A 23,652-nucleotide genomic window follows, 5' to 3' on the forward strand; every position below is an offset into this window, starting at 1 on the left:
CTCTGATGTGAGAAGCAAAGTATAAATAAGGATGAAAATTTATAATAGATATTTTGAAATAGAAAATGTTCGAAGGGGAAGTAGGGGAGGTGAAGAAAAGAAGCAAAAATGAAAAGGGGAGAGGTATTGAAGGAAGGGTAGGAGAATGGGAAAAAAATCAAGATGTATACAGGTACAAATTCCCTCTGGTGAATTATCATTATGTATACCTAAAATATACCAATAAACAATTAAAATCAAAGAGCTATAAAGGAAGAAACCACCACATAATTAGAAGAGTGTTAGATGGACCTGGTGGCCCATCTCTAATCCCAGCACTTGGGAGGCTGAGGCAGGAGGATTGTAAGTCTGAAGCCAGCCTGAACTTCCTGTCTTAATGTGGGAAACTGAATTTCAGGTGATGGGGAACCCGAGGATAGGAGAGTGTCTAATTGGCAAGACATGTCAAATACTGGAGTTGCTTTTTTTTTTGTCTTTTTCATTTTTATCGGTACCAAGGATCGAACTCGCGACCGCCTGCTTGCAAGGCAGGTGCTTATGCCGCTGAGCTAAATCCCCAGCTCCTGGAGTTTCTTTAAGACCTAGCTTTAGGTGTAGCTGTGGTACTGACCTACTCTGCTCCTTTGGCTTATTACTTAGGCTTTTAGTTCCTAGTTAGTACAATGAGACCTTGGAAAAACTGTATTTTGGGAGAATAAGGGACTATTAGATTGCAAGACTTTAGGTTCTTCCCTTATTGTATTTATAAAGTGTTTGCAAAATTTTGACTCAAAGCGTCTGCCGCAGGTTCTTCCTAATAGTACTGACACAGTTACACCAGGCTTCAGTGTTTTGGGATTTCTACCACAAATCTGAAAGAGGTAAACGGATCCTTGTCAGCCTATTAGTAAAGATGAGGCTCCCAGAAAAGGAATGTCTTTGGTTTGTGTCACAACTTGATACTTCGTTTTAATTTTTTTAGACAAGGTCTCACCATGTAACCTAGGCTGGCCTCAAACTTGGCAATCCTCTTGCCTCAGCCTTCCGAGTGCTGGGATTACAGGCATGCACTACTGTGCTTGGCCTTTAACTTTTTATTCTATGAAGATATATAAGCACTTTATTAAAATGAAAAGTGTTCTGGGCAAGGGGACATTTCAACCAGTTATTTTGGTATTATTTTAGGAAACATTTTTAGAGGATGTTTCTAGATTAAGAAAACTCAAGTCTAAAAAAAAAAAAAAAAAACAACTCAAGTCTGAAAAGGTGGCTGGGTGTGGTGCTGCATGCCTGTAATCCTAGTACTATGGGAAGCTGAGGCTGGAAGATAGTAAGTTTGAGCACAGCCTGGGTAACTTAGCAAGACCCTGTCTCAAAAAAGTCTAGGGATCTGCAAAGGCCCTGAGTTCATCTCCAATATGGGGGGGGGGAGCCCTTCCCAAAAGGTAAAAACTTTATGGCAGCTGGACTTATGACTCAGTTTATGTGACTTCACTTCCCTAATAACAGGGAAACAGAACAGTTGGACACTTGGTATTTATGGCTTATGCAGATGTCCTGTACAATGAGGTGTCAGGCTCCCCCTTGTAATGTTTCTGTTCCCTGCCATTTTTCAAAGCTTAAGTTCATTTGCTGGCCACTGACCAAAGGAGATCATGCATTCTGGGGAAAACGAAAAGGTTTATTCAAAGCTAGCTCCAAGGAGATGAAAGGGCCCATTTGCCTCAAATCATGATCTCCTCCAGTCCAGGTGTGTAAGGGGCTTTAGGAACATGGGGGAGGGGAGCGCAGAGATAAGGCAGCTCTCCATGGTCCTCAGTCACTTCCTGCCATCTTCATCTAATCCTCTTTCCTGTGGAAAGGACACCAGGCTTCCTCCTCCTGAGCCCGGCACCTGCGTATTCTGTCAGTTCTTTTGGCCCGAGGAGAGGTGGAGATATTGGGTGTGTGCTCAGCAGGAGGAAGTTTGGAGCAGTTGCTTATCTTAAAAAAAAAAAAAATCTAACTTTTAAAGTTCCACGTTGGTTACACATTTGCCACACCGATTTGGGAGTAGTAGCCAGATGGCGAACAGACGTCATTATAGTCCGTAGGTGAATAGATTTGGATGTAGTCTGAAAACATGGTGAAGTCAGCAAACTTTCAAAATGTTCAGCATTTTCGGGGTGTGGGAGGCAGAAGCTTCTGATCCGATGTGAGATTGTTTCGGAGAAAGCAAGGGCAATTCTGATTCCCGGAGCCGGATGGAAATCGCCTTTCCAAGTGGAATCAGACTTCAGAACAACGCTGGCTTAAGCGTCGGTCTCTTTGGAGCTTGACTCACACTCCAGTTGTGTTCCGCAGATCTGTTTACTTCAGTAACGAAGGGCCCCCGATTCAGGCGGCGGTAGGTGCTCCTTCAAGCAGCAGGAGCTCCGCCACAGAGACGGCAGAGCTCACAGTGGCCCCGGACTGCAGAGATGAATTCTCAAGTGCGGAGCCAGCCCCACTGGATTGAGGAGCTGAATCTTTAGAAGATGCTCCCCAGTATATTAGGTCGCCCCTTGGAAAGTCTGCTCCTAATAACTATGTGGGATCAGGGGAGGATATGTCTGCTGTAGGGACGCAAGGTGGCTCATGTGGATCACAAAAATAACCAACCCTAACCCGTCAGCGACTCGCCCCACGGCTTTAGGAGGCTTCCCGCACGCGCGGATTGGAAGACCTCAGCCCGCGTCAGAGGCGTTCCCCAGGCGCTCTATGCAAATTAACCCAGCCGAGCCCCGCCCATCGGCCGAGGAGGGAAGTGGCCAGTCCCAGCGAGAGGCTCCCTTGTGCGCGCCGCACGGCCATGGAGTCGCGACCAGTGCGCGTGCTGGTGGACATGGATGGCGTGCTGGCCGATTTCGAGGCCGGCCTGCTGCGGGGCTTCCGCTGCCGCTTCCCGGAGGAGCCTCACGTGCCGCTGGAGCAGCGCCGGGGCTTCCTGGCCCGCGAGCAGTATCGCGCCCTGCGGCCGGATCTGGCGGTAGGAGAGCGGAGCCCCTCTGGGCAGGGCGGGCCGGGCTCCGCTCCAGGGAACCCCGTTCCCTTTGCAATGAACAGAACAGCCACACGTCCCAGTACTGGGGGTTGAATTCAGGTCGCTTTTCTAAGCTTTTATCTTGAGACAGGGTCTCACTAGGTTGCCCAGGATGGGCTTGAATTTGCAGCCGTCGTTTCAGCCTCCCCGAGTCCCGGGGTTGCAGGGATGCGCCACCACCCCCGGCTACCACCCACTTGTGAGCCCAGAGTGCATTCACCCTGGGACAAGAACTTCATGGAGCGTTCCCCCCGTCTCCTGCCGCTGTGCGGACCTAGAGCGCCCATTGTGTGCCCTTGCCGGGGCGCCACCTGCTGGAGGCAGGAGGGAACCGAGACCTCTGTCTTGCAGGATAAAGTGGCCAGTGTGTATGAAGCCCCGGGCTTTTTCCTAGACTTGGACCCCATCCCGGGGGCCGTGGAAGCCATGCGGGAGATGAACGACATGCAAGAGTAAGGAGGATTGGGCGGGAGAGAGAGGGACATGGACGGGGAGTGCCGGCGACGCCGCCTTCTCTTACTGGCACCTTGTCCGCAGCACCGAGGTCTTCATCTGCACCACCCCAATACTGAAGTACCACCACTGTGTGGGCGAGAAGGTAATGGCACAAATTAAACCTTTTAAAAAAATAATCTTTTTTTTGGAGACAGGGTCTGTGTCGTTCAGAGTGACCTGTAAAACTTGCTTGTAGCCCAGGCTGGTATCCAGCTAAAGATTCTCTGGCCTCAGGCTCCCAAGTCATGGGATTATAGGAGTGTATAAGTATGCCTGGCTAGCGTTATAAATCAGTTTTAAAGGTAAATCACACAAAGACAGTGAGGGCTGGGGGAGAGAGGAACTGACCTTTGAGCACTCCCACCCCCTGCTCACCAAGGGTCCCCCAGGCTGCACTGAGACTGCTGTCTTCCGCACAGTACCGCTGGGTGGAGCGGCACCTCGGGCCCCAGTTTGTAGAGCGCATTATCCTGACGAGGGACAAGACCATGGTCCTGGGGGACCTCCTCATTGACGACAAGGACACCATTCGAGGTGGGAGCTGTTACCCACGTGGCCTGCCCCAATTAGAGGGAGTATAAACCACCAGCTTACATGCCCACTGCTCTTCTGTGCCAGGCCTGGAGCAGGTGCCACGCTGGGAGCACATCTTGTTCACCTGCTGCCACAACCAGCACCTAGCTCTGCCTCCCACCAGGAGACGGCTGCTCTCCTGGAGTGACAGCTGGAGGGACATCATAGACAGCAAGCGGGGAGCTGCGAGGCAGGAGAGAGATCTGTAGTGGATGGTGCTGCCGGGAGGGGGCCAGGTCACTCCTGGCAGGCACAACAGGACACACCCTCAGTCCCCTGGTACCTCCCTCAGTGGTCCCCCAGCATGGCTGGCACGGAATCACAGTGACAAACATCAGGCAAGTGTGTTTTAATAAAAAAATTTGGCTCTCTGGTCTTTAAGTCTTTTTATTTGGGAAAGGAAAGGGACCGGGTTAAGTTTAGGGGCTCCAGGACTGAGGCCATTTCCAGTCCTGCCCGGTCACTGTTTCTCTAGTATGGCCTTTTTGGCCACCTATAGGGTCAAGCTTAGCAGGGGAGAGTAAACACCACACCCCCACTTTTCCAAAATCCCAAGTTCCTATCAGGCACCTTTCTACAGCCCAGTGCACACACACCACCAGGCTACACCTGCGTAGCCATTTCTTCCAGTGTCCCAGACCGTCTCTTTCCTCTGAGGCATCCCTGTAGCCTTCATGCACACAAGGGGACACTGAGGGGTAGAATGCCACCTCATCAGCTGTGACAGCAGGGTGGCCAGGCTTCCATTTGTGTTTGCAGTGGTTCTAGCTGAGGGGCCCGTCTCATGAGACAGGGTGTAGCCCAGGCTGTCCTCCAGCTCACACCGATTCTGCCTCGGCTTCCCAGGTGCTGAGGTTCCAGGCACAGCCACCATACCTGGCTAAAGGCTCCTGCCTTTTTCTGATCTGTCATCACCTCCAGGGTCTTAATGCCTGGCAACCAAGTTAGTCACTGGGCTGTGTCACTCATGGGTTTGGACAACAGCATTATCTTGGGAGCTCTTATGTGGGATCTGACAGTCTATGTGGACAGTTAATCCTAGATGGCAGCTATCTGCATCAGCATCCATGCCCAGCGTGCAGACCTGACACAGGGGTCTCTATCCTCCACAGGCCCGGAGGGGCATGACATCTTCCCTGGCTTCCTGGGACTCAAGGAACAACAGCACTGGGGATTCAGCCCAGGAGCTTTGCGCTGATCTACATTTCCGGGTTTTGGCTGTTACCCACACTGGGCTCAAACTTGTGATCCTCCTGCTTCAGCTTCCTGGATTTCTGTAATTACCAATGTACGTCAAGGTGGTTTTTATTTTTTCGTGATGCTAAGGAATGGGTGTCTTGGAATTACTCTGGATACTGCTGTCAGGAGGTGATCCTTTATTTGTTTAGGTACAGGCAACTGTCCTACGCCTCAGGCCCAGGAATTAGCTACTGCTGACACAGAGTGGCACGTCAGTCTTTGTAGGTGTCAGTGTGAATGTGGTACCAGCTTCAGCTTGCACCTCTGTGTGCCTCCAAGCCAGGCCTCGACACTGCACGCCATTCACCCCAGTTCGAGTGCCTATCGCATTGAGTCACCTCACGTCAAGGCACTGAGCAGGCCAGCACTTTGTGGACTGAGCTGTCCTGCTTCCTATGCTCCTACCAGGATTTGGTCTGCAGAATAAAGGTGCTGAGTGGAGCCCTGGGGCCCCCTCAGATCAGGGCTGCTGTGGGGCCTCAGCCCTGGGCAGGGGGATACCCAGGGCAGAGTGGGCCTGCCGGCTGCGGGCTTCAGCCACCTGAGCTGGGGAGCAGTAGTCCTCCAGGAAGATATGGGCCAGGTTCCGGAGCCTTGTGTTGGCTGAGAGAGAGAAGCGCAGCATGCACTGGACCACGGGCAGGGCGGTGAGCTCAGGGTGCAGGCCACTGCCTGGCGCGCTCAGGTACATGAGTGTGGTGACTGCTGACAACACGGTCTCCTCGTTGGGGCTGGACAGGCAGTCTGTGATGAGCGGGACACCGCCCGCCCGCAGGATGTGCTCCCTGTTGGCCCTGTCTGCACACAGGTTGCAGAGGCCCCCTGGGGGAGAGCGAGGGTGAGGCTGGGCTCCAGCACCAGTTTCCTTCCCCCCCCCCCCAGCCTCTCTGCCAGTGAGTCCTGGGAGGGGCCCAGCACTGAGAAGTTGGCCAGGGACAAGGGACCCAAAGGCCACTTGAGCTTGCAGCCCTCTCTCAAGACCTGCTATCACTCAGCCTTCCAGACAGACCCTTGTCCCTCCTTACTTCCACAAGGGCAGACAAAGGCTGCTTTTTTTTTTTTTTTTTTTTTGAGCTAAGGTCTTGCTACAGCCCAGGCTGGCTTTGAACTCACAGCGATCCTTCTGCTTCAGCTTCCCAAGAGTTAGGGTTACAGGCATGCACCACCACTCAGTTTCTAAACATTTAGATGCTCAGAGGCTTGGCTCGGGCTGCTCAGTGAAGGAAGATGACTTCCTCTTCCTTTATATCCTGACTCGGCTTCCTGCCCTCCTGCTCAGAGGCAGGAGTCCTTAGCAAGGACCAGAGGTGAGGCCACTTCCTGCCTACCTCCCTGCTTCTCTGGAAAAATCAAGTAGTTGGGCCTAAAACGCACCTCTGGCACTTTCCCCAGAGAGGGGCACGGGTGCCTGTGCCATGTCTAAGGTCCCTTCTCTTCTGGGGCAGAAGTCAGCCAAGGTTTGGCTCCGAGGCCCTCTCCACAGCGGAAGCTGGTGAGCGTGTCCTTTTTTTTGGAGTTACCAGGGAACAAACCCAGCTCAGGAAATCTAAAATTCCATTTGGTCTCAGGACTTCCCATTGTCCTGGGAATAAAACCGACTCCCTTTCCAGGGCTCTGGCCTTGCACCACACACCTTTCCTCACCCCCTGGCACTTACTGCAACTGACTTGCACAGGTTGACCCCTCTGGTTCCCCTGGCCAGTGAAGTCCTCCTGGAATGTCAGCTCAGTGCACTGCGGTCCCTCATTACCGGTGCCACTGTCCTTACGGAATCTGAGAGATGGACTGTGTATCTTTTCCTGGCCACTGCCCAGCAAAGTCCCTGGGAGGCAAGCGCTCCAGGGTCATGACCTCACGCCTGGCACAATAAAGGGTCCACAAAAGGGAAAAAAGTTTGGTGTTTTTTCCCTGCAGCACTGGGAGTTGAATCCAGGACCTTTTGATTTGAAACAGGGTCTCATTAACTCACTAAGTTGCCCACCCTTGTCTAGAACTCTGGATCTTCCTGCCTCAGCCTCCCAGAGTGCTAGGATTACAGGTGCGCACCACCACACCTTGCTTGCTGGAAGTGTTTTAAAGTAGCTGTTGTGGGAAAGAGGTTGCTGAACTGCAGAGGCCTGGAGGGCCAGACAGGAAGGTGCCCCAAGATCTTGTCCATCTGGAATTCTGTTCTCGGGCAGAACTGGCTCACAAGCAGGTGTCTTTGAGAGGAGGAGCAGCTAAGCGGCCTGCCTGAGTCCTGAGGAGGAGGAGGGGCAGCAGCACAGGGTAAACTGGCACCCTTCCACTCGGGCTACCAGCATCCTGCTTTGGTGGGAGAAGCGGAGGCTTGGAGACGTTAAGCGACTTGCCCAAGATCCCAAGGGTGGGAGGCCTTTGCCACTGATGTGGGACCTGCGTTCCCCTGGGAGCTGCAGGCCACCTGGCTTGGCAGAAGTGGGATGAGCGAGGGCCTCACCTCTGAGCCATCCTTGTGCCACTTCTCTTACTCTCCATGGACTCAAGTGGTACAAATGGCTGCTGAGTCAAGGCCACACCCAGGTGTGTCTGGGCAGGGTGTCAGGAGATAACCAGAGGGCTCTGCGGGAGCCTACATGGATGGAACAGGAGGACTCCTGCCTCATCGGCCCAATGATGGAACAGCTACGGAGTGACACATAACATGTCCCTAGAGTACTATCTGCAGAGAGCAGTTACTGTGGGACAGCTTGCAGGATGAGGTGGGGGGGCGGGGGCGAGGAAAGATGCCAAACTCTATCCACAATGGCACAGGTCCACTAGGCTGTCACCCTCTGGGATTCTGTCACCACTTGAGTCAGCTCCTCTCTAACTTGTACACTCTGCCTGGCTTCACGCTTTACTTTGTGCTTAGGGACATTACTGTAGAGAGATGTGCTAAAACATTTCTTGGAACCTGTACAGTGGCACACGTCTATAATCCCAGCACTCAGGAAACCAAAGCAGAAGGAGTTCAATGAGTTCAGTGAGTTCAAGGCCAGCCTGGACATACACCAAGAGCCTGTCTCAAAAAACCAAACCAAACCATCACCATGAACAACAACAAAAAACCCTATTTCTTGGCTGTTGCCTTATTTTGAGGGGTGCAGTTTATTGGGGTAGCACATGTTCAGTTGAGAAAGGAGGCCAGGCTGGGCTACATAGCTTAACCCTGTCTCAAAAAACCCACAGGCCACTGTGCTCTGCTCTCTCTTTCACAGTGATGCGCTGTCACCCTGTGGAATGTACTTCTTTTCCTGCTTTTAACTGGCCCACATGCTCTATACAGCATGTCTCCTTTCTGATAGTTTTTTTCCTTTCTGAGACAGTGTTTCACTATGCAGTTCAGGCTGGCCTTGAACTCACTTTGTAGCCCAGGCTGGCCTTACTCATGGTGATCCTCCTACCTCAGCCTTCCAAGTGCTGAGATTATGTGTGTGTGCCACTAAACCCAGCATTTTTCCTACTTTCAAAAAAAAAAGTAAAATCTCACTAAAAACAAGCAAATAAAACTATAAACTCCACAAGAGCAAATACTTTCTCTTGCCCTAATCTCACCCACAACCTGGAACAGTGATGGCGAACATTTTAGACTAACAGGACTGACAGCCAGCTGCAGCCCTCGAGCCACAGGTTCACCAACACTGACCGAGGATGTAGCGGGCACTCAATGACAATGAACCTGGAAAAGCAGCAGGTCTAGAGCAGCACCACAATGTAAGCAAGGCAGAGTACCACGGTGATAATTTTTGTTTGCCAGGTTTTCCTCATTGACAATGTCTGAGCTATGCAGCCCAGGCTGCCTTCTTCCTTCTCTTTCTTCCCTCCCTCCCTTCCTTTATCCTCCTTCCTCCTCCCCCTTCTGCTCCTCCCCTAGCTCTTCTTATTTTTTTGTTTTGAGAGGAGGGCTCACTAAGTTGCCTAGAGGAGACTTGAAGTTGCAGTCTTCCTGCCTCAGCCTTCCAAGTATCCAGGATAAGTGTCTAAGACCACAGGTGTACACATGCATCAGTAAAGAATCCTTTTTTTCCTCCCCTTAAGTTGTGCTGTAGACCAAACCCAGAGCTTTGTACAATGCATATACTAGGTAAGGGCTCTACCACTGAATTACACCACCAGCCTCTCCTCTCCCTCTCTTTTGGGTACTGGGGATTGAATCCAGGGCCTCCACACTAAGCTGTCTCCTCAGCCCTATTTATTTAGTGACAGGGCTTCAGATAAGTCCCTAAGTTACCCAGACTGAGCTCAAACTTGCTATCCTCCTGCCTCAGCCTCAAGCCTGTAATCCCAGCACTTGGGAGGCTGAGGCAGGAGGATTGTTGCAAGTTCAAGACCAGCCTGGGCTACAAAGTGAGCTCAAGGCCAGCCTGAACTGTGTAGTGAGACCCTGTTTCAAAAAGACAAAAAGAAAAAGGGCCAGGGATTTTGCTCAGTGGCCTAAGTTCCTGCCTGGCAAGCACAAGGTCCCCAGTACCAAACAAAACCAACCAACCAACAAACAAAAAGACAAAAAAAAAAAAAAAAAAAAAAATTGTATGAAAAAGCACCAGGGATTTAGCTCAGTGGCACAGCACCTGCCTGGCAAGCCTGAGATTCTGAATTTGATTTCTGGAACCCCTACTCAAATAAAAAGAATTGTATGAAAAGTAGCTGGGCCTATAATTCCAGCATTTAGGAGGCTGAAGCAGGAGGATCACGAATTTGAGGCCAGCTTGAGCTATATAGTTCATGACCAGCCTAACTACATAGTGAGACTGTGTTTCAAAAACAAAAAAAAAAAAAATCGTAGAAAAATGATCATAACAGTTTTATCAAAAAGCTCAACATCAATTTCCAGGAATGGATACACAAATTGTGGCATATCCTGTATGATTCCATTTGTTTTGTATTGTATTTAGAAACGTGATCTTGCTATATAGTTCAGGTTGGCCTTAAACTATGTAGTCAAAGTTTACCTCAAACTTGTGGCAATCGTCCTACCTCAGCCTGGCAAGTGCTGGGATTATAGATGTGTAATACCACACCTGCATGATTTCATTTACATCAAGTTTGAGAACACAGAAAAGCAATCAGTGTGGTTATGCTGGGGTTGAAGTGGGTATACAAATGTCTGAGCTGGCTGTGATTGCGTACATTTATAATCCTAGGATGCTGAGCCAAGAGGATGATGAGCTTGATTAAGGGGATGCCAGGAAACTTAGCAAGTTAGTGAGAACTTGTCTTTAAATAAAAACTAAGAGCCCTGCATGGTGATGCACACCTATAACCCCAGAACTCAAGAGGGAGGCGGGAGATCACTCTAAGTTTGAGACCAACTTGGGCTACTAATAGTTCAAGGCCAGCTTGCACTACAAAGTGAACCCTGTCTCAAAACACCAAAATATATAAATAAATAAAAACTAAAAAACAGGGGTGGGCATATAGCTCAGTGGCACAATGCCTGCCTGGCAAGCATGAGGTCCTGAGTTCAACTTCTGGTATCAAAACCAACCAACCAAACAAACAAACAAAAACAACTGAAAAAACAGGCTGGGGGTGGAGCTCAGTGTGAATGTACTGGGTTTGATCCTAGTACTGCAAAAACAAAAACAAAATAAAGAAAAAACAAAACTGAGTAGAGGCCAGAGATATAGCTCAGTGGCATAAGCACCTACCTGGCAAGTACAAGGTCCTGAATTTGATTCCCAGTACAAAATGAAAGCCTTTGAGTAGAAAAACATTCCACAGCTTGAGTTAGGGGCTATTATGTGGAGGTGCACGGATCCTAATGAATTTAAAAATTCACTGAACGGGCACTAAAGATATATGTGCTTTACTGTAATTTTACCGTACTGTACTGTAATTTTAAGAAACAGCTACCAAATGAATGGGAGAACAAGTTCTAACTGGCTAATGGATGTGCTCTGGACAAAGGAAAGACAGAACTGGAACAAGCTGGCCCATCCCTTCTAGATGGGAGGAGCCACAGAAACACCTCTGGCAGGCTGGGAGAACACCAGAGCCTTGCAAGGCCAGGAAGTGAGCTCGGGCTGCACGGGTGGTGGTGCGTTAGTGCTGGGACAAGCTGGCCTGCAAGGGGAGGTCTAAGGACTGTCCCAAGGAAGATGGCGTGCTGAGCATTCGGCATCAGGTGGCCTGATAGATTACTATACTTGAGGACCTGCAAGGGTGGATGCAGCCCAGGGTCAAGATTTTCAAAGGGGCTGGGGATGGTGCCATGCGTGTGTAGTTCCAGGTACTCAAGAGGCTGAGGCAGGAGGACTGGTTGAGCCCACAAGATGACAGCCAGCATGGGCAACACAGCAAGGACTCTTCTCTTAAACAAGCCAGGTGTGGTGGCACACATCTGTAATCCCAGCACTGGGGAAGCCGAGGCAGGGGATCACTGCAAGTTTTCAGCCAGCCTGAACCACATAGTCTGACTCTTGTCTCAAAAAACAAAACAAAACAACACAAGATACTACAACAAAGAACGAGGGCTGGGGATGTAACCCAGGGCTAGAGCTCTTGCCTTGCATGCACAATGCCCTAGGTTTGATCACTAGCACCACACACACAAAATTAAACAAATAAAAAAAACCAGCAACAACAAAAATTCACTGTATCAGGGGCTGTGTCTTTGGGTTTTATTTTAGTATCCTGAAGATGGTTCCTTCTAAAACTCTGAGGTTGTAAAACAGAAGAGTAAGTCACAATTTATGTAGGAATAGCCCCAAGTGGAGAACACACATGTAGTACATGCATGTGCTCATACCTGTAAACACTCTTGTTATTCTGTTATGAAATTTTGTTTTATCTTTTTTCCATACATTAAAAAAACAAAAAAAGAGGTAATAAGATGCAGGAAACAGGGTGGAAGGAGAGAATGGACTGAGATTTCTCTGAAATACCCTGTAACGCAGTTGTTAGAGACGGAGTCTTGCTATGTTGCCCAGGTTGGCCTCGAATCCCTAGACTCAAGCAAGTCTCCTGTCTCAAAAAAGGAAAATGAAGGCAGCATGGGTTTTCTTACCACATTTTTTTTTTAAGATTGGGTCTTATGTAGTTCAGGCTGGCTCTGAACTCACTATGTAGGCCTCAAACTCACGGTGATCCTCTTGCCTCGGCCTCTTGCATGTGGGATTATAGGTACCACCACCATACCCAGCTTTTCCTACTTCTGACCCAAATGTTTCACTTCTAAAAAAGTAACTTTTTTCCACTTCTAGAAACTTATTCTACAGATAAATTCCCACAAGTGCAAAATGACATACAAATAAGGCAGTTTGCTATGAAAGCAAAGAAAGAACCCAGAAGCCAGCTCATGCTGGTAATCCCAACACTCAGGTGCTAAGGCAGGAAGATCGGTTAGAGTTTGAGACCAGCTGGGCTGTGAAGTGAGCTCAAGGCCAGCCTTAACTGCACAGCGAGACCCTGTCTCAAAAAAAACCAAAAGAACCCACATGCCTGTGCCTTGGGGTGGACACAACCTGGGTGCGAAGTGCCCTGGAAGATCAAAAAATGCCAGAGCACTTTACTGATGGATATGGAGGGAGCACAAGATATGCTGCTAAATGACTTGTTCCTAAAGAATACGGAGGGCCAGGCATGGTGGCACAAGCCTGTGATCCTAGCACTCGGCAGGCTGGGAAGGAGGATCACTTTGAATTTGAGGTCAGCCCAGCTGGAACTACACAGTAAGACCCTGCCTCAAAAAGCAGCCCCCCACGAATATGGAGATCACCTCTCATGAAGGACATACGAAAAATGACACGTAACTATGGACATGTGTTTACAAACTCCAAAAATATCTCTGGAGAGCATATAAACAACTAGTAATAGTAGTTCCCTCTAGAAAAGGCTACCGGGGAGGCTGAGGGGTGGCTCAGTGGTAGAGTACTTGCCCAGTATGTGGGTGGCCCGGGTGTTATGGTCTAGCACCAAAAGAAAAGATCGGCAGACCAGAAGAGAGCTACTGACCACACATGTACCCTTCTGAATTTCACACCACAGGAATCAATTATATGGTCACTTTTTTTGAGGATATGGATAGAGGGCTAGAATTAAGGCCTTCATGCTGGACTGCAATCCCAGTCCTTTTTTGATTTTTTTTTTTTTTTTTTTGACAGGGTCCCCATGTCAGGTCTCCCATCTATTTGTGTATGTATGTTTTTTGAAACACAGTCTCCCTATGCAGTTCAGCATGGACTTGAGTTCACTGTGTAGCCCAGATTGGTCTCAAACTCAGAACAATCCTCCTGCCTCAGCCTCCTAAGTGCTGAGATTACAGGTGCAAGCCACCACACTCCAGTCTATTTTTGAGGCAGGGTCTCACTGAGTTGCTAAATTACAGATTGCGCTCGAATTTGTGATTTTCTTGGCTTCCAGAGTGCCAGGATTATAGGCACATTCCAGCATGCCTGGCCATATTCCCATATTCTCATAAATTCACACACACACACACACACACACACACTCAGTGCCTTGAGCCGCGGGGAAAAGGAATCCATTTTCACAGTTGCTGAAGCAAGCACATGGCCGGACAATCTTCTTAAAGCCAAATAACGGTGGCCTCAGGAGCCTAACTGCGCAGTATGAAGGGTGCAGGAGCCACCAGGCACAGTGATGGAGGAAGGACTCTGTGCTGGGCACATCTGGTTAGAATCCCAGTTCTGTCACAGAGGACCTATAGTACCACAGCAAGCAACTTGGTTGCTCTAAGCCTCAGTTTCTTCACCAGTGGCATGGGCAGAGAGAACTTGGCAATGGGATTAGGCTTCTTGGCTGGCACACTGACTATGGACCAAGCCCCCACCTGTTTCCTGCCCAGAGGCTGCCACGGGGCCACCAGGAACCCCACATCCAGAAGTGCTAGCACATCAGGTGGGTCTGACACGAGAAGGCAGACCAGCACCCTTGACCAGCACCCAGGCCCGTGCTGTCCTGTCTGCTCCACCCTCTGAGTGCACAGCTTCCTGGAGACGCTGAGGTATTTCATGTGTTTAGTCACTGTGTGAGGCTGGACGTGTCCTTTTCACTGTGAAGCAGTACAAACAGCCCATCGTGGGTATCTAGCTGTGACTTTCCAGTTTGGGGCTGTCGGCAACAATGCTGCTGGTGACTTTTCACACATGTACGTGGATGCACATGTCCCCAGCCCTAGGGACAGAACTGCTGGCTCACAGAGTGTGCCTGGCTTCCAGTTTACAAAATGCTGTTTTCCAGAGGCTTGTGTGCCAATCTTTATCTAAGCACCGCTACCATCTGGTGGCAGAGATGTGTATTGTAGAAATAGAAGAGAAGTTGCTTACATCCCACTTTCCTAACAAAACTGACAAGCAAACTTTATATCCTAGGATTCACTCAGTTCTCTTGAAAGTAAACAATTCTCTCCTGATTCCTTTGTAGTTCTGAGTAGCATCGAGGATGTACAGGGAACCTGAGGGGCAACTTCTGGTCCTCTGGACAAACATTTCCAAATTAATATCACAGGCCACCAGTGCTTTTTTTGAGATAGGGTCTTGTCATTTATCCCATGAGAGTCTCCTAGTTCAGCTCCTCACTGCTAAAATTACAGGCATACACCACCATGCCCAGCCACTGTTTTTTTATCAGACAAGGTCTCGCTATGTAGTTCAGATTGGCTTTGAACTCACTATGTAACCCAAACTGGCCTTGAACTCCCGGTGATCCTTCTGCCTCAGCCTCCCAAGTGCTGGAATTACAGATGCACATCAGCACGCCCAGCTGATATTTTTAATTTGAGCATTTTAATTTGAGTTTAGGTACTTTATTCATTCAATGAGTACTTCCTAGGATCCTAGTTTTTCATCTGGCTCCTCATAATTCACCTACTTTCCTTTCAACCTCCCAAACTAGGGCATCTCTGGCCTAACCAAAGCTGTCTCCCAGTGACAGTTCTTCAGGACAATGACCAAATGTAGCCCTGGGCTGTGGGCACTAGTTGGTGCGGCAGGGACGACTGCCCACCAGAATTCACTCACGGAGGTGGCGGGGAGGGGAGGTGTGGCAGAAACAAAGAACAAGGGAAGACTATGCCTGGTAGTCTAAGCCCGGGTTCTGCCAGCTGAGGTGCCCTGTGCAGAGAATTTAGACTGTGAATGACTGGGGGAAAATCCTGGCTCCAGTTACTGCAAACACGTGTGAACCTCTGGCCATGGAGTTAACCTCCCTGAGCATGTAAAAGAGGGCTATAAATACCTGCCTTGCAGGTGGTGACAGATTCAGATCTTGTGGGCAGTGCAGGTACGAAATGGGCTGCAGTGGAGCAGGAACAGCTATCCGGAAAAGGCAGGGTTTACTGTAAGCGTGTCCTGCACAGCTTTGGACCCTGAGGGCAATAAAGACAGCCAGAGGCACAGGCAAAGGGTAAATAAACCAGAGTAATTAGGCAAATAACTCAAAAGGCCAAGTTGGAGCTGTGCATGGTAGTGTCAGCCCATAATCTCAGCACTCTGGGAGGCTGAGGCAAAAGGATCACAAGTTCAAGTCCAGGCTGGGCTACCTGGCCAGACCCTGTCTTTAAAAAAACGAGGGGGGGAGGAACCCTGTTATTTTTGGGGGGTGGGGGTGGGCGAGGGAGAACTAAAAAAAAACTTTTAAAACCTCCTGCTGCTCTCTGCAATGCCTAAATCTGGGTCCTTCCTCAGGGCTGGAGCTATACTGACTGGGGAGTCTGACAGGTCACAGAAAAGGCTACACAGAGAAGTGAGGGTAGCTTCTGTGTTTCAGTTTCCTTATCAGGAAAGTAAGTGGTCAGAAATAAATTCCTTTTTAATTTTCACTTCACAGCTCCAGGAATCAAAAACTCTTACAAGAGCAGGAAAAAGGTCAAGGGAGTAAGCTTCCAGAATCTGATGGCTTTGGGTGTAAGTCCCAAGCCTGGCACTCGAATCTCTGCTCAGCCCACCCTCTAGGTCCTCCATCCCCTTCCTGAAAGTGGGTGTTGTAAGCACAGCTACCTTTGCTGCGGTCTGCAGACCCAAGGAGACAGGGCAGAGCCTGGCACACAGCAACCAGATGCTCCCTTGGTGCCGTCCAGTACTCTCAGGCTCCTAAGTGTAACAGCACCAGCTGAGTGAAGGCAGCTGGCTACAGGCTGTGCCTAATTTCGTAGCAATTTTGTTTTTATTTATTTATTTTTTCTTTTTGAGATAGGGTTTCACTATGTAGCTCAGGCTGGCCTCAAACTCAGCGATCCTCCTGCCTCAGCCTCCCAAGTGCTGGGATTCCAGGTGTGAGCCAACACGCCCAGCTATTTATTCATTTTTCAATCAAGTTTTACTGACAAACTTCTAAGATAGGATCTCACGAAGTTGCTCACTTACCCAGGCTGAGCTCAAACTTGTGGTCTTCCTGTGTCTGCTTCCAGAGTGCTAGTCTTACAGCTGTGTGCTTACAGCACCTGCTCAATAAACATCTGGCCTGTGACTAACTCACTGTGATCATGACTACAGTAGTCCCAAGCTACAGGTTACCAGTCACCTTTGCCTCTTTTGATACCAAAATATTCAAGGGTAAGCTCCAAACTCCTCTCAAAGTAGTTTCAAATTCCTTCCCCAAGGGCTCACTTCGACTCACTCATCTTAGCACCTGGGTATCTGGGGGCTGGTCCCACCCTTACCAATAGCGAATTCCACCAGGCTCTCATTCTCTTCTGACAGGGTATCGAGGAATAAATCCAGGACTTGCAGTTGCCGCAGATATTCATAGTTGCTGGGGTCATAGGCGAAGTTGGCAAGGTTGGCGAGGACTTGCTCCTTGGCGTCTGCAACAAGAAAGCGGCACTGGAGTCCAGTCTGGGCGGCAATCGCGGGGAGACCCCTGCGCGGTGAGCGCCGCTCACCCCGCGCCGCTCGCTCACCCCGCGCCGCTCACCTTGGCTCTCAGTCTCCTGGAATTCTGTCACCAGCGCCTGCAGGTACGCGAGCCTTCCGACGTGGGGCTCCACCTTCGGCTTCTGGGCCATGGTCGGGTGGAGAGTGGAAAGGGGAAGCGCGACAGCAGGGCAAGAACTCGCCCGGCCTGCACCTGATCCGGCAAGGGCGGACGGGGCGGTAAATGGGTTCAGACCTCAGAAAGTCACGGCCGGAAGCGGGCCCTGGGGAACAGGGTAGGCGGGTTTCAGGATGCTGTAAGAGGTGGGCTTGAAAACCAAACTGAGTTACAGGAGCCATCAACGCGGCTGTTAGCAGGGAACAGGACCCCAGAGGCTGCGGGAGCTCCAGCACCACCCCCTCATCGCCTACGCCCCCCAGAGATTCCCCCCCCAACGGAAGCCGGAAGTCGGCCCCGCCCCCAAGGGAGCGGAAGGGGCGGGGCGAAATTGATGAGGAAGAAGGGCAGTCCCGAACTCTTCGCTGCGCATGCGTGGCACGCTTTCCTCCCTAACTTCCGCTAGGAGCGTGACGAAGACGGAAGGTAGATGGCTTCAGGATCGCAGAAGAGTCAAAGGGCACCAACGTAGAGGATCGTGAGTGCAGAAGCACTTGATGGAATTGGAGCGGACAGCGTTTCCTCACTGGAGCACCGCATGTGCCTTGTGCGTTTCATCTGAAGAACCGGACAGAAGCACCTGGGTACAGCAACGGAACTCTTATTCTTGTGCTTGAGCACAGGATGGAAAACCGTGGGGGATGGAACTCCGGGCTGACACAGAGGACAAAGATGCCTCTTTATGGGGTACATGTCACATTACCATCTTGTCTCCACCTCGGTAACTGGGGATATGGATGTTCCTTATCACCTAGATTTTTTTAATCTTAATTTAATGTGCTTATATATATACATATGTTTTTAATTCTCCACTAGTGAGACAATACGATGTTTGATCATGTATGATTTATTTCACCAATAAGTGTGGTCTCAAGTTGCATCCATTTACCTATAAAAGTCTCTAGTTTACCCTTCTTTATGACTGAGTGGTACTCCACTGTATAAAAATGCCACATCTTTTTTACCCATTCCTCAGTCGATGAGCATTTAGGTTGTTTCCAAGATCTGGCTACCACAAATTGTGCTGCTATAAACATGGATGCACATATATCGCTGTGGAATGATGTTTTTAATTCTTTTGGGAAGATATCCAGAAGGGGAATAGCTGGGTCAATTGGGACCTCCCGTTCTAGTTTTTTGAGGGATCTCCACACAGTTTCCACAGTGATCACACCAATCTACACTCTGAAGGAGAAGGGTTCCTTTTTTCCCAAAGCCCCTCCAGCATTTGTTATTGCTCAGTTTCTTGATACTAGCTATTCTTTACTGGGTGAGGTGAAATCTCAGTGTTGTTTTAATTTGAATCTCTCGAATGACCAGTGATGTTGAACATTATTTCACATATTATTTGTATTTATTCATCTGAGAAGTGTGTATTCATTTCAGATGCTCATTTTTGGATTGGGTTTTTAAATCTGGGAGGCCTGATTTTTTTGAGCTCTGTATATGTTCTCAAAAGTAATCCTTTGTGTGAGAAACAACTGGAAAATACTGTCTTCCACATTGTGGGTTGTCTCTTCACTCTGATGGTGGTTTTCTTGCTGTGTAAAAGCTTTTCAATAGAATGAGATCCCAGTTGTCGATTCTTTGTGATAGTATCTGTGCAATTGCTCATAAAGTCTTTCCCTACACTAGTATATTTAAGAGTTTTACCTATTCTTACCTTCCAGCAGATTTAACATTTCTGTTATTCTAGGTCTCTTCTGGTTCCAGATGCATGTTAGGATTGTTTTCTCTAATTCTATTGGAATTTTGATTGGGATTGCATTGAATCTGTGTAACAGTTTTGGAAGTACGGCCATTTTCATTATATTGGTTCTTCCTACCCAAGAGCATGGGATATCTCTCCATTTTCTAACATCCTCTTTGATCTCCTTTTTTAGAGTACTGTAGTTTTCAATATAGAGGTCTTTTACCTCCTTTGTTACATTGATTCCGAGGTATTTCATGTTTTGGATACTATTATAAAAGGTATTATTTCCCTGATTTATTTCTCAATGAGTTTGTTATTAGTGTACAAGAAGGTTATTGAATTTTGAATGTTGACTTTGTATCCAGCTACATTATCAAATTTGCTTATTAAATCTAGTAGTCTTTTGGGGTCTTCTAAGTAGAGTGGCGTGTCATCTGCAAATAATGATCGTTTTAACTTCTCCCTTTCCTGTCTTTATTCCTTTCTCTTGTCTAATTTATCTGGCTAAAGTTTCCAGGACTATGTTGAATAACAGTGGAGACAGTGGACATCCTTGTCTTGATTTTGATTTTTAGAGAAAGCTTTAAGTTTTTTTTTTTTTTTGCTTTCAGTTTTTGTCCATGTAATATGATGCTGGCTGTTGGTATGTCATAGATGGCTTTTATTAGATGGGGATAAAGACCATCTGTTCCAGTTTTTTGTAGTATTTTTATCATGAATGAGTGCTGGAGCTTGCCAAAAGCTTTTTCTGCATCTGTTGAGATGATCATATGATCTTTGTCCTGAGCTCTATTAATATGGTATGTTACATTTATGGATTTATGTATGTTGAGCCATCCCTGCATCCCTGGCATGAGTCCCACTTGATCATGGTATACAATCTTTTTGATGATTTGGGGCAGTCTGTGTGCCAGAATCTTGTTGAGAACTTTTGCATTAAAGTTCATTGATGCTTTTTTTGGGGGGTTGGTACCAAAAATCAGACTCATGACTTGGTTGTCTGGCAGGCAGGTGCTTATGCCGCTGAGCTAAATCCCCAGCCCTCCAATGTTCATTAAGGAGGTGTAATTCTCTTTCTTAGTTGGGTCCTTCTCTGGTTTTGGTATAAGGGTAGTGCTTGCTTTCAGGACTGAATCTAGAAGTATTTCTTCTCTTTCAATTTCATTAAAGAGTTTGAGAAGTAGTTGTTTTGGGTCTTCTCTAAATTCCTTATAGGATTCAACAGTAAATCTTTGTTGATTTTTTTTTAAATTTTGTTTTAGAGAGAGTAAAACGAAGCAAAATAAAATAGAATACAGTCAATCAAAACAGGTCAGTGTAAGTGACACAGGATTTCTAAACAAGACAATAGGAAATCAACAATGGTCATCACAAAGTGCCTCTTGCCATCTTCAAAATAGCTGCCTAAGCCACTTCGGCAGGACCTCCCCCATAGATGCTACATTGTGTGTTGTTATCCTCTGAATAGATATATTTTACTTCATTAGCTGTCATCACAGCCTGTGTTTCTCTGGATCAGCTGGTCATTTACTTGGTGGGAGGGGGAAACGTTGGTTGTTTGTGTCTCCCTGGCTGCTTTCCAGAAGGGCTGGTGTCTGGCATATTGCAGAATCACGGGAGGGAGGTTTTAGCTTCTTGTTGACTTCTTGTTCTCCTCCCCTGCTAAGTGGCGCTGATTCGTAGGAGAGGGCTTGTGTCTGGCTCTTCCCCAGTCAGCCCATGCATGATCCATCTTGTGTCTGTTGTTGATAGGTTTTTAATTACATGTTTGATTTCATTGATCAATACTGGTTTATTTAGGATGTTCATATCTTCTTGATTCAGCTTTGGTAGTTCATGTATATCTAGGAAGTGGTCTGTTTCTTATGCATTTTTCTTGTCTTTTTTTTTTTTTTTTTTTTTTTTTTTTTGAGACAGGGTCTCACTGTGCCATTCAGGCTGGCCTTGAGCTCACTCTGTAGCCCAGGCTGGTCTCAAACTCGCAATGATCCTCCTGCCTCAGCCTCTCGAGTGCTGGGATTTTACGTGTGCCACTATGTCCAGCTCATTATTTTTCATCTTATTAGAATACCAGTTTTCAAAGTAGGATCACATAGAATTTATCTATTATCATCTGAGAAAGTTCCTAATTGGGTTTTGGAGCAGGGCACATTCTTCTGTGCTTTAATGGATTTGATCTTAGTGATTTTGTTGTACTTGGCTTCTTGGACACTATATGGTGTCCACTGAGACACATACAGTCTTTGAAGGTTGAGGTGACTTCTTGATCTGTTGTTTGCAGGTGCATTCCCTGAATTTTGAAACAGATCCACTTCTGTTTTTGTTTGTGTTTTGTTGTCATTGTCATTTTTTTGATTTTGTTGTTTGTTTTGTTTTTGAGACCAGGTTTCACTAAGTAGTCAAGACTGGCCTTGAATTCATGGATCTCCTCCTGCCTCAGTCTCCCAGGTGCCAAGATTATAAGACGGTACCACCACACCTGGTGTGATCCACTTGTTTTTTTATTGGTTCATTTTACATATTGGTATCATTCATCATATGGATTTTTTTTTTTTTTTGGTACCAGAGATCAAATTTATGACCTTGCACTATATTGCTGAACTATATCCTCGGCCCCATCATAGGGGATTTGTACCTATAGATACTTCTTTTTTCCCATTCCTCTTCCTTCCTTCAACACCTCAACCCCTCTTTTTTTCCCCAGTGTCTGTTATAAATTTTGGTCCTCATTTTCACTTTAGGTTTCTTGTACCAGAGAAACCATGAGTTTTTTCTTTTCTTTTTTTTGGTGCTGGGGATTGAACTCACGACCTTGCGTTTGCCAAGCAGGCACTTACTCCACTGGGCTAGATCCCTGGCCCCAACCATGAGATACTTAAACATGTGTCTCCGGTTTATTTCACTTAGGAGTGTGGTCCCAAGGTCTGTGCACTTTCCCACCAGTGTCTCCAGTTTATCCTTCTTCGTGGCAGAGTAGTACTCCCACATCTTTTTTATCTATTCATTGATTTATAAGCATCTGGGCTGTTTCTAAGACTTAGCTATAAAAACTGTACCACTATAAATATGGGTGTGTATATATTGCTGTGGTATGATGCTTTTAATTCTTTTGGAAACGTACCAAGATGGGGAATTGCTGGGTTGAACTTGCAATGATCTTCCCAGCTCAGCCTCCCTAGTGCTGGGATTACGGCCATGTGCCACCATACCATGCTTGTGCAAAAGCTTCTTAATAAGATAAGACCCCAAACCAGGCACACACCTGTAATTCCAGCACTTGTGAGGCTGAGGCAGGATTGCCATAGTTGGAGGCTACCATGAGGTACACAGTGAGCTCAAGGCCAGTCTGAACTACAGCTGTCTATGGCTGTAGTTCTTTTTTTTTTTTTTTTTTTTGTACTAGGGATCACACTCATGACCTTGCGCTTGCCAGGCAGGCACTTACGCCACTGAACTAAATTCCAGGCCCTGAATGGGACTTCTAGTGTTCTTTGTTTGCTTGTTTGCTTTTGTTTTGGGTCCTAATTTTTGGAGGCATTTCCATATGATTTCCCCAGTGGTTACACCAGTCTACACTTTATTTATTTATTTATGTCTTTTTCCTTTTTATCGGTACCGGGGATTGAACTCACGGCTGCTTGCTTTCAAGGCACGCGCTTATGTCGCTGAGCTAAATCCCCAGCCCCAGTCTACACTTTAACCAACAGTGGAGAAGGCTTCCTTTTCCTCCACAACCCTGCGCATTTGTTACTGGTTGGTTTCTTGATAATGGCCATTCTTTATGGAGTGAGGGAATCTCAGCATCGTCTTAATTTGCATCTCTTGAATGACCAGGGATGGTGAACATTTTTGCACATATTTATTTGCCATTTTTGCTTCTTCATCTGAGAAGTATCTGTTTATTTTAGATGCCCATTTTTGGACTCAGTCTTTAAATTTGGGGGCATCTGATTTATTTAAGTTATTTATATAGATCTTGTCTGAGGAACAGCTGGCAAAGATTTTTTTCCCACACTGTGGGTTGATGGTTTCTTTTGCTGTGCAAGAAGTTTTATTTGTTTGTTTGTTTGTTGTTTAAATGGGGTCTCACTGTCTCAAAAATCCTTGCTGTAGTTCAGACTGGCCTTGAGCTCACTGTGTACCTCATGGTAGCCTCCAACTATGGCAATCCTGCCTCAGCCTCACAAGTGCTGGAATTACAGGTGTGTGCCTGGTTTGGGGTCTTATCTTATTAAGAAGCTTTTGCACAAGCATGGTATGGCGGCACATGGCTGTAATCCCAACACTAGGGAGGCTGAGCTGGGAAGATCATTGCAAGTTCAAGACCAGCCTGGGATACAAGGCCAATCTGAACTGCATAGTGAGACCCTGTTTCAAAAAGACAGGAAAAATAAAAGACTTCTGTTGTTGATTCTTTGTGATAATTCCTGTGTGATTGGGGTTTTGTTTATAAAGTCTTTGCCTATACCAATATCTTCAAGAGTTCTATCTATCTTCCAGCAGATTTATTGTTTCTGTTTTAATATTTAGGTATTTGATTCATTTTGGTTTTAGTTTAGTGCATGGGGAAAGATACTGGTCTAGTTTCAATCTTTGGCATGTGGAAAGCCAGTTTTTACAG

The 23,652-nt window shown here is 47.5% G+C and overlaps 2 protein-coding genes across 8 annotated transcripts in view; one reads left to right on the forward strand and one right to left on the reverse strand.

The window, feature by feature from the left end:
• The window catches only part of Armc7 (armadillo repeat containing 7), a 36,568-nt gene extending 18,943 nt beyond the window's left edge, over window positions 1-17,625 (reverse strand). The window contains exons 1-4 of one of the 6 annotated variants that reach the window (XR_010045109.1): window positions 17,222-17,615; window positions 16,968-17,111; window positions 15,545-15,674; window positions 5,990-6,169 (exon numbers count right to left, since the gene is read on the reverse strand). Coding sequence is in view for 5 of the 6 variants with exons in the window: in XM_003464904.5 (XP_003464952.1) it covers window positions 5,808-6,169; window positions 16,968-17,111; window positions 17,222-17,312 (597 nt within the window). In the remaining variant the exon portion in view is untranslated. Of the gene's footprint in view, window positions 1-4,479; window positions 6,170-15,544; window positions 15,675-16,096; window positions 16,399-16,967; window positions 17,112-17,221 lie in introns of those variants that run through there. The other 5 variants (XM_003464904.5, XM_013147037.3, XM_063241863.1 and 2 more) reach the window with 5 other exon arrangements.
• On the forward strand, window positions 1,632-4,483 carry Nt5c (5', 3'-nucleotidase, cytosolic). Of its 2 annotated transcripts, none has more exons than XM_063241860.1 (5): window positions 1,632-2,986; window positions 3,392-3,492; window positions 3,578-3,638; window positions 3,955-4,100; window positions 4,172-4,256. In XM_063241860.1, exons 1-5 carry the CDS (start codon window positions 2,810-2,812, stop codon window positions 4,254-4,256), a joined length of 570 nt encoding a protein of 189 aa, XP_063097930.1. In that variant the 5' UTR covers window positions 1,632-2,809. The 2 variants fall into 2 exon arrangements, with proteins under 2 accessions (XP_063097930.1, XP_003464893.1); XM_003464845.5 differs by having other exon boundaries at window positions 1,645-2,986; window positions 3,955-4,069; window positions 4,154-4,483.
• Window positions 17,626-23,652: the final 6,027 nt, after the last annotated feature.

Source organism: Cavia porcellus, unplaced genomic scaffold (assembly GCF_034190915.1).
Source record: "Cavia porcellus strain 051 isolate PalLab524CR breed Dunkin Hartley unplaced genomic scaffold, mCavPor4.1 scaffold_32, whole genome shotgun sequence".
NCBI classification, from domain to species: Eukaryota; Metazoa; Chordata; class Mammalia; order Rodentia; family Caviidae; genus Cavia; species Cavia porcellus.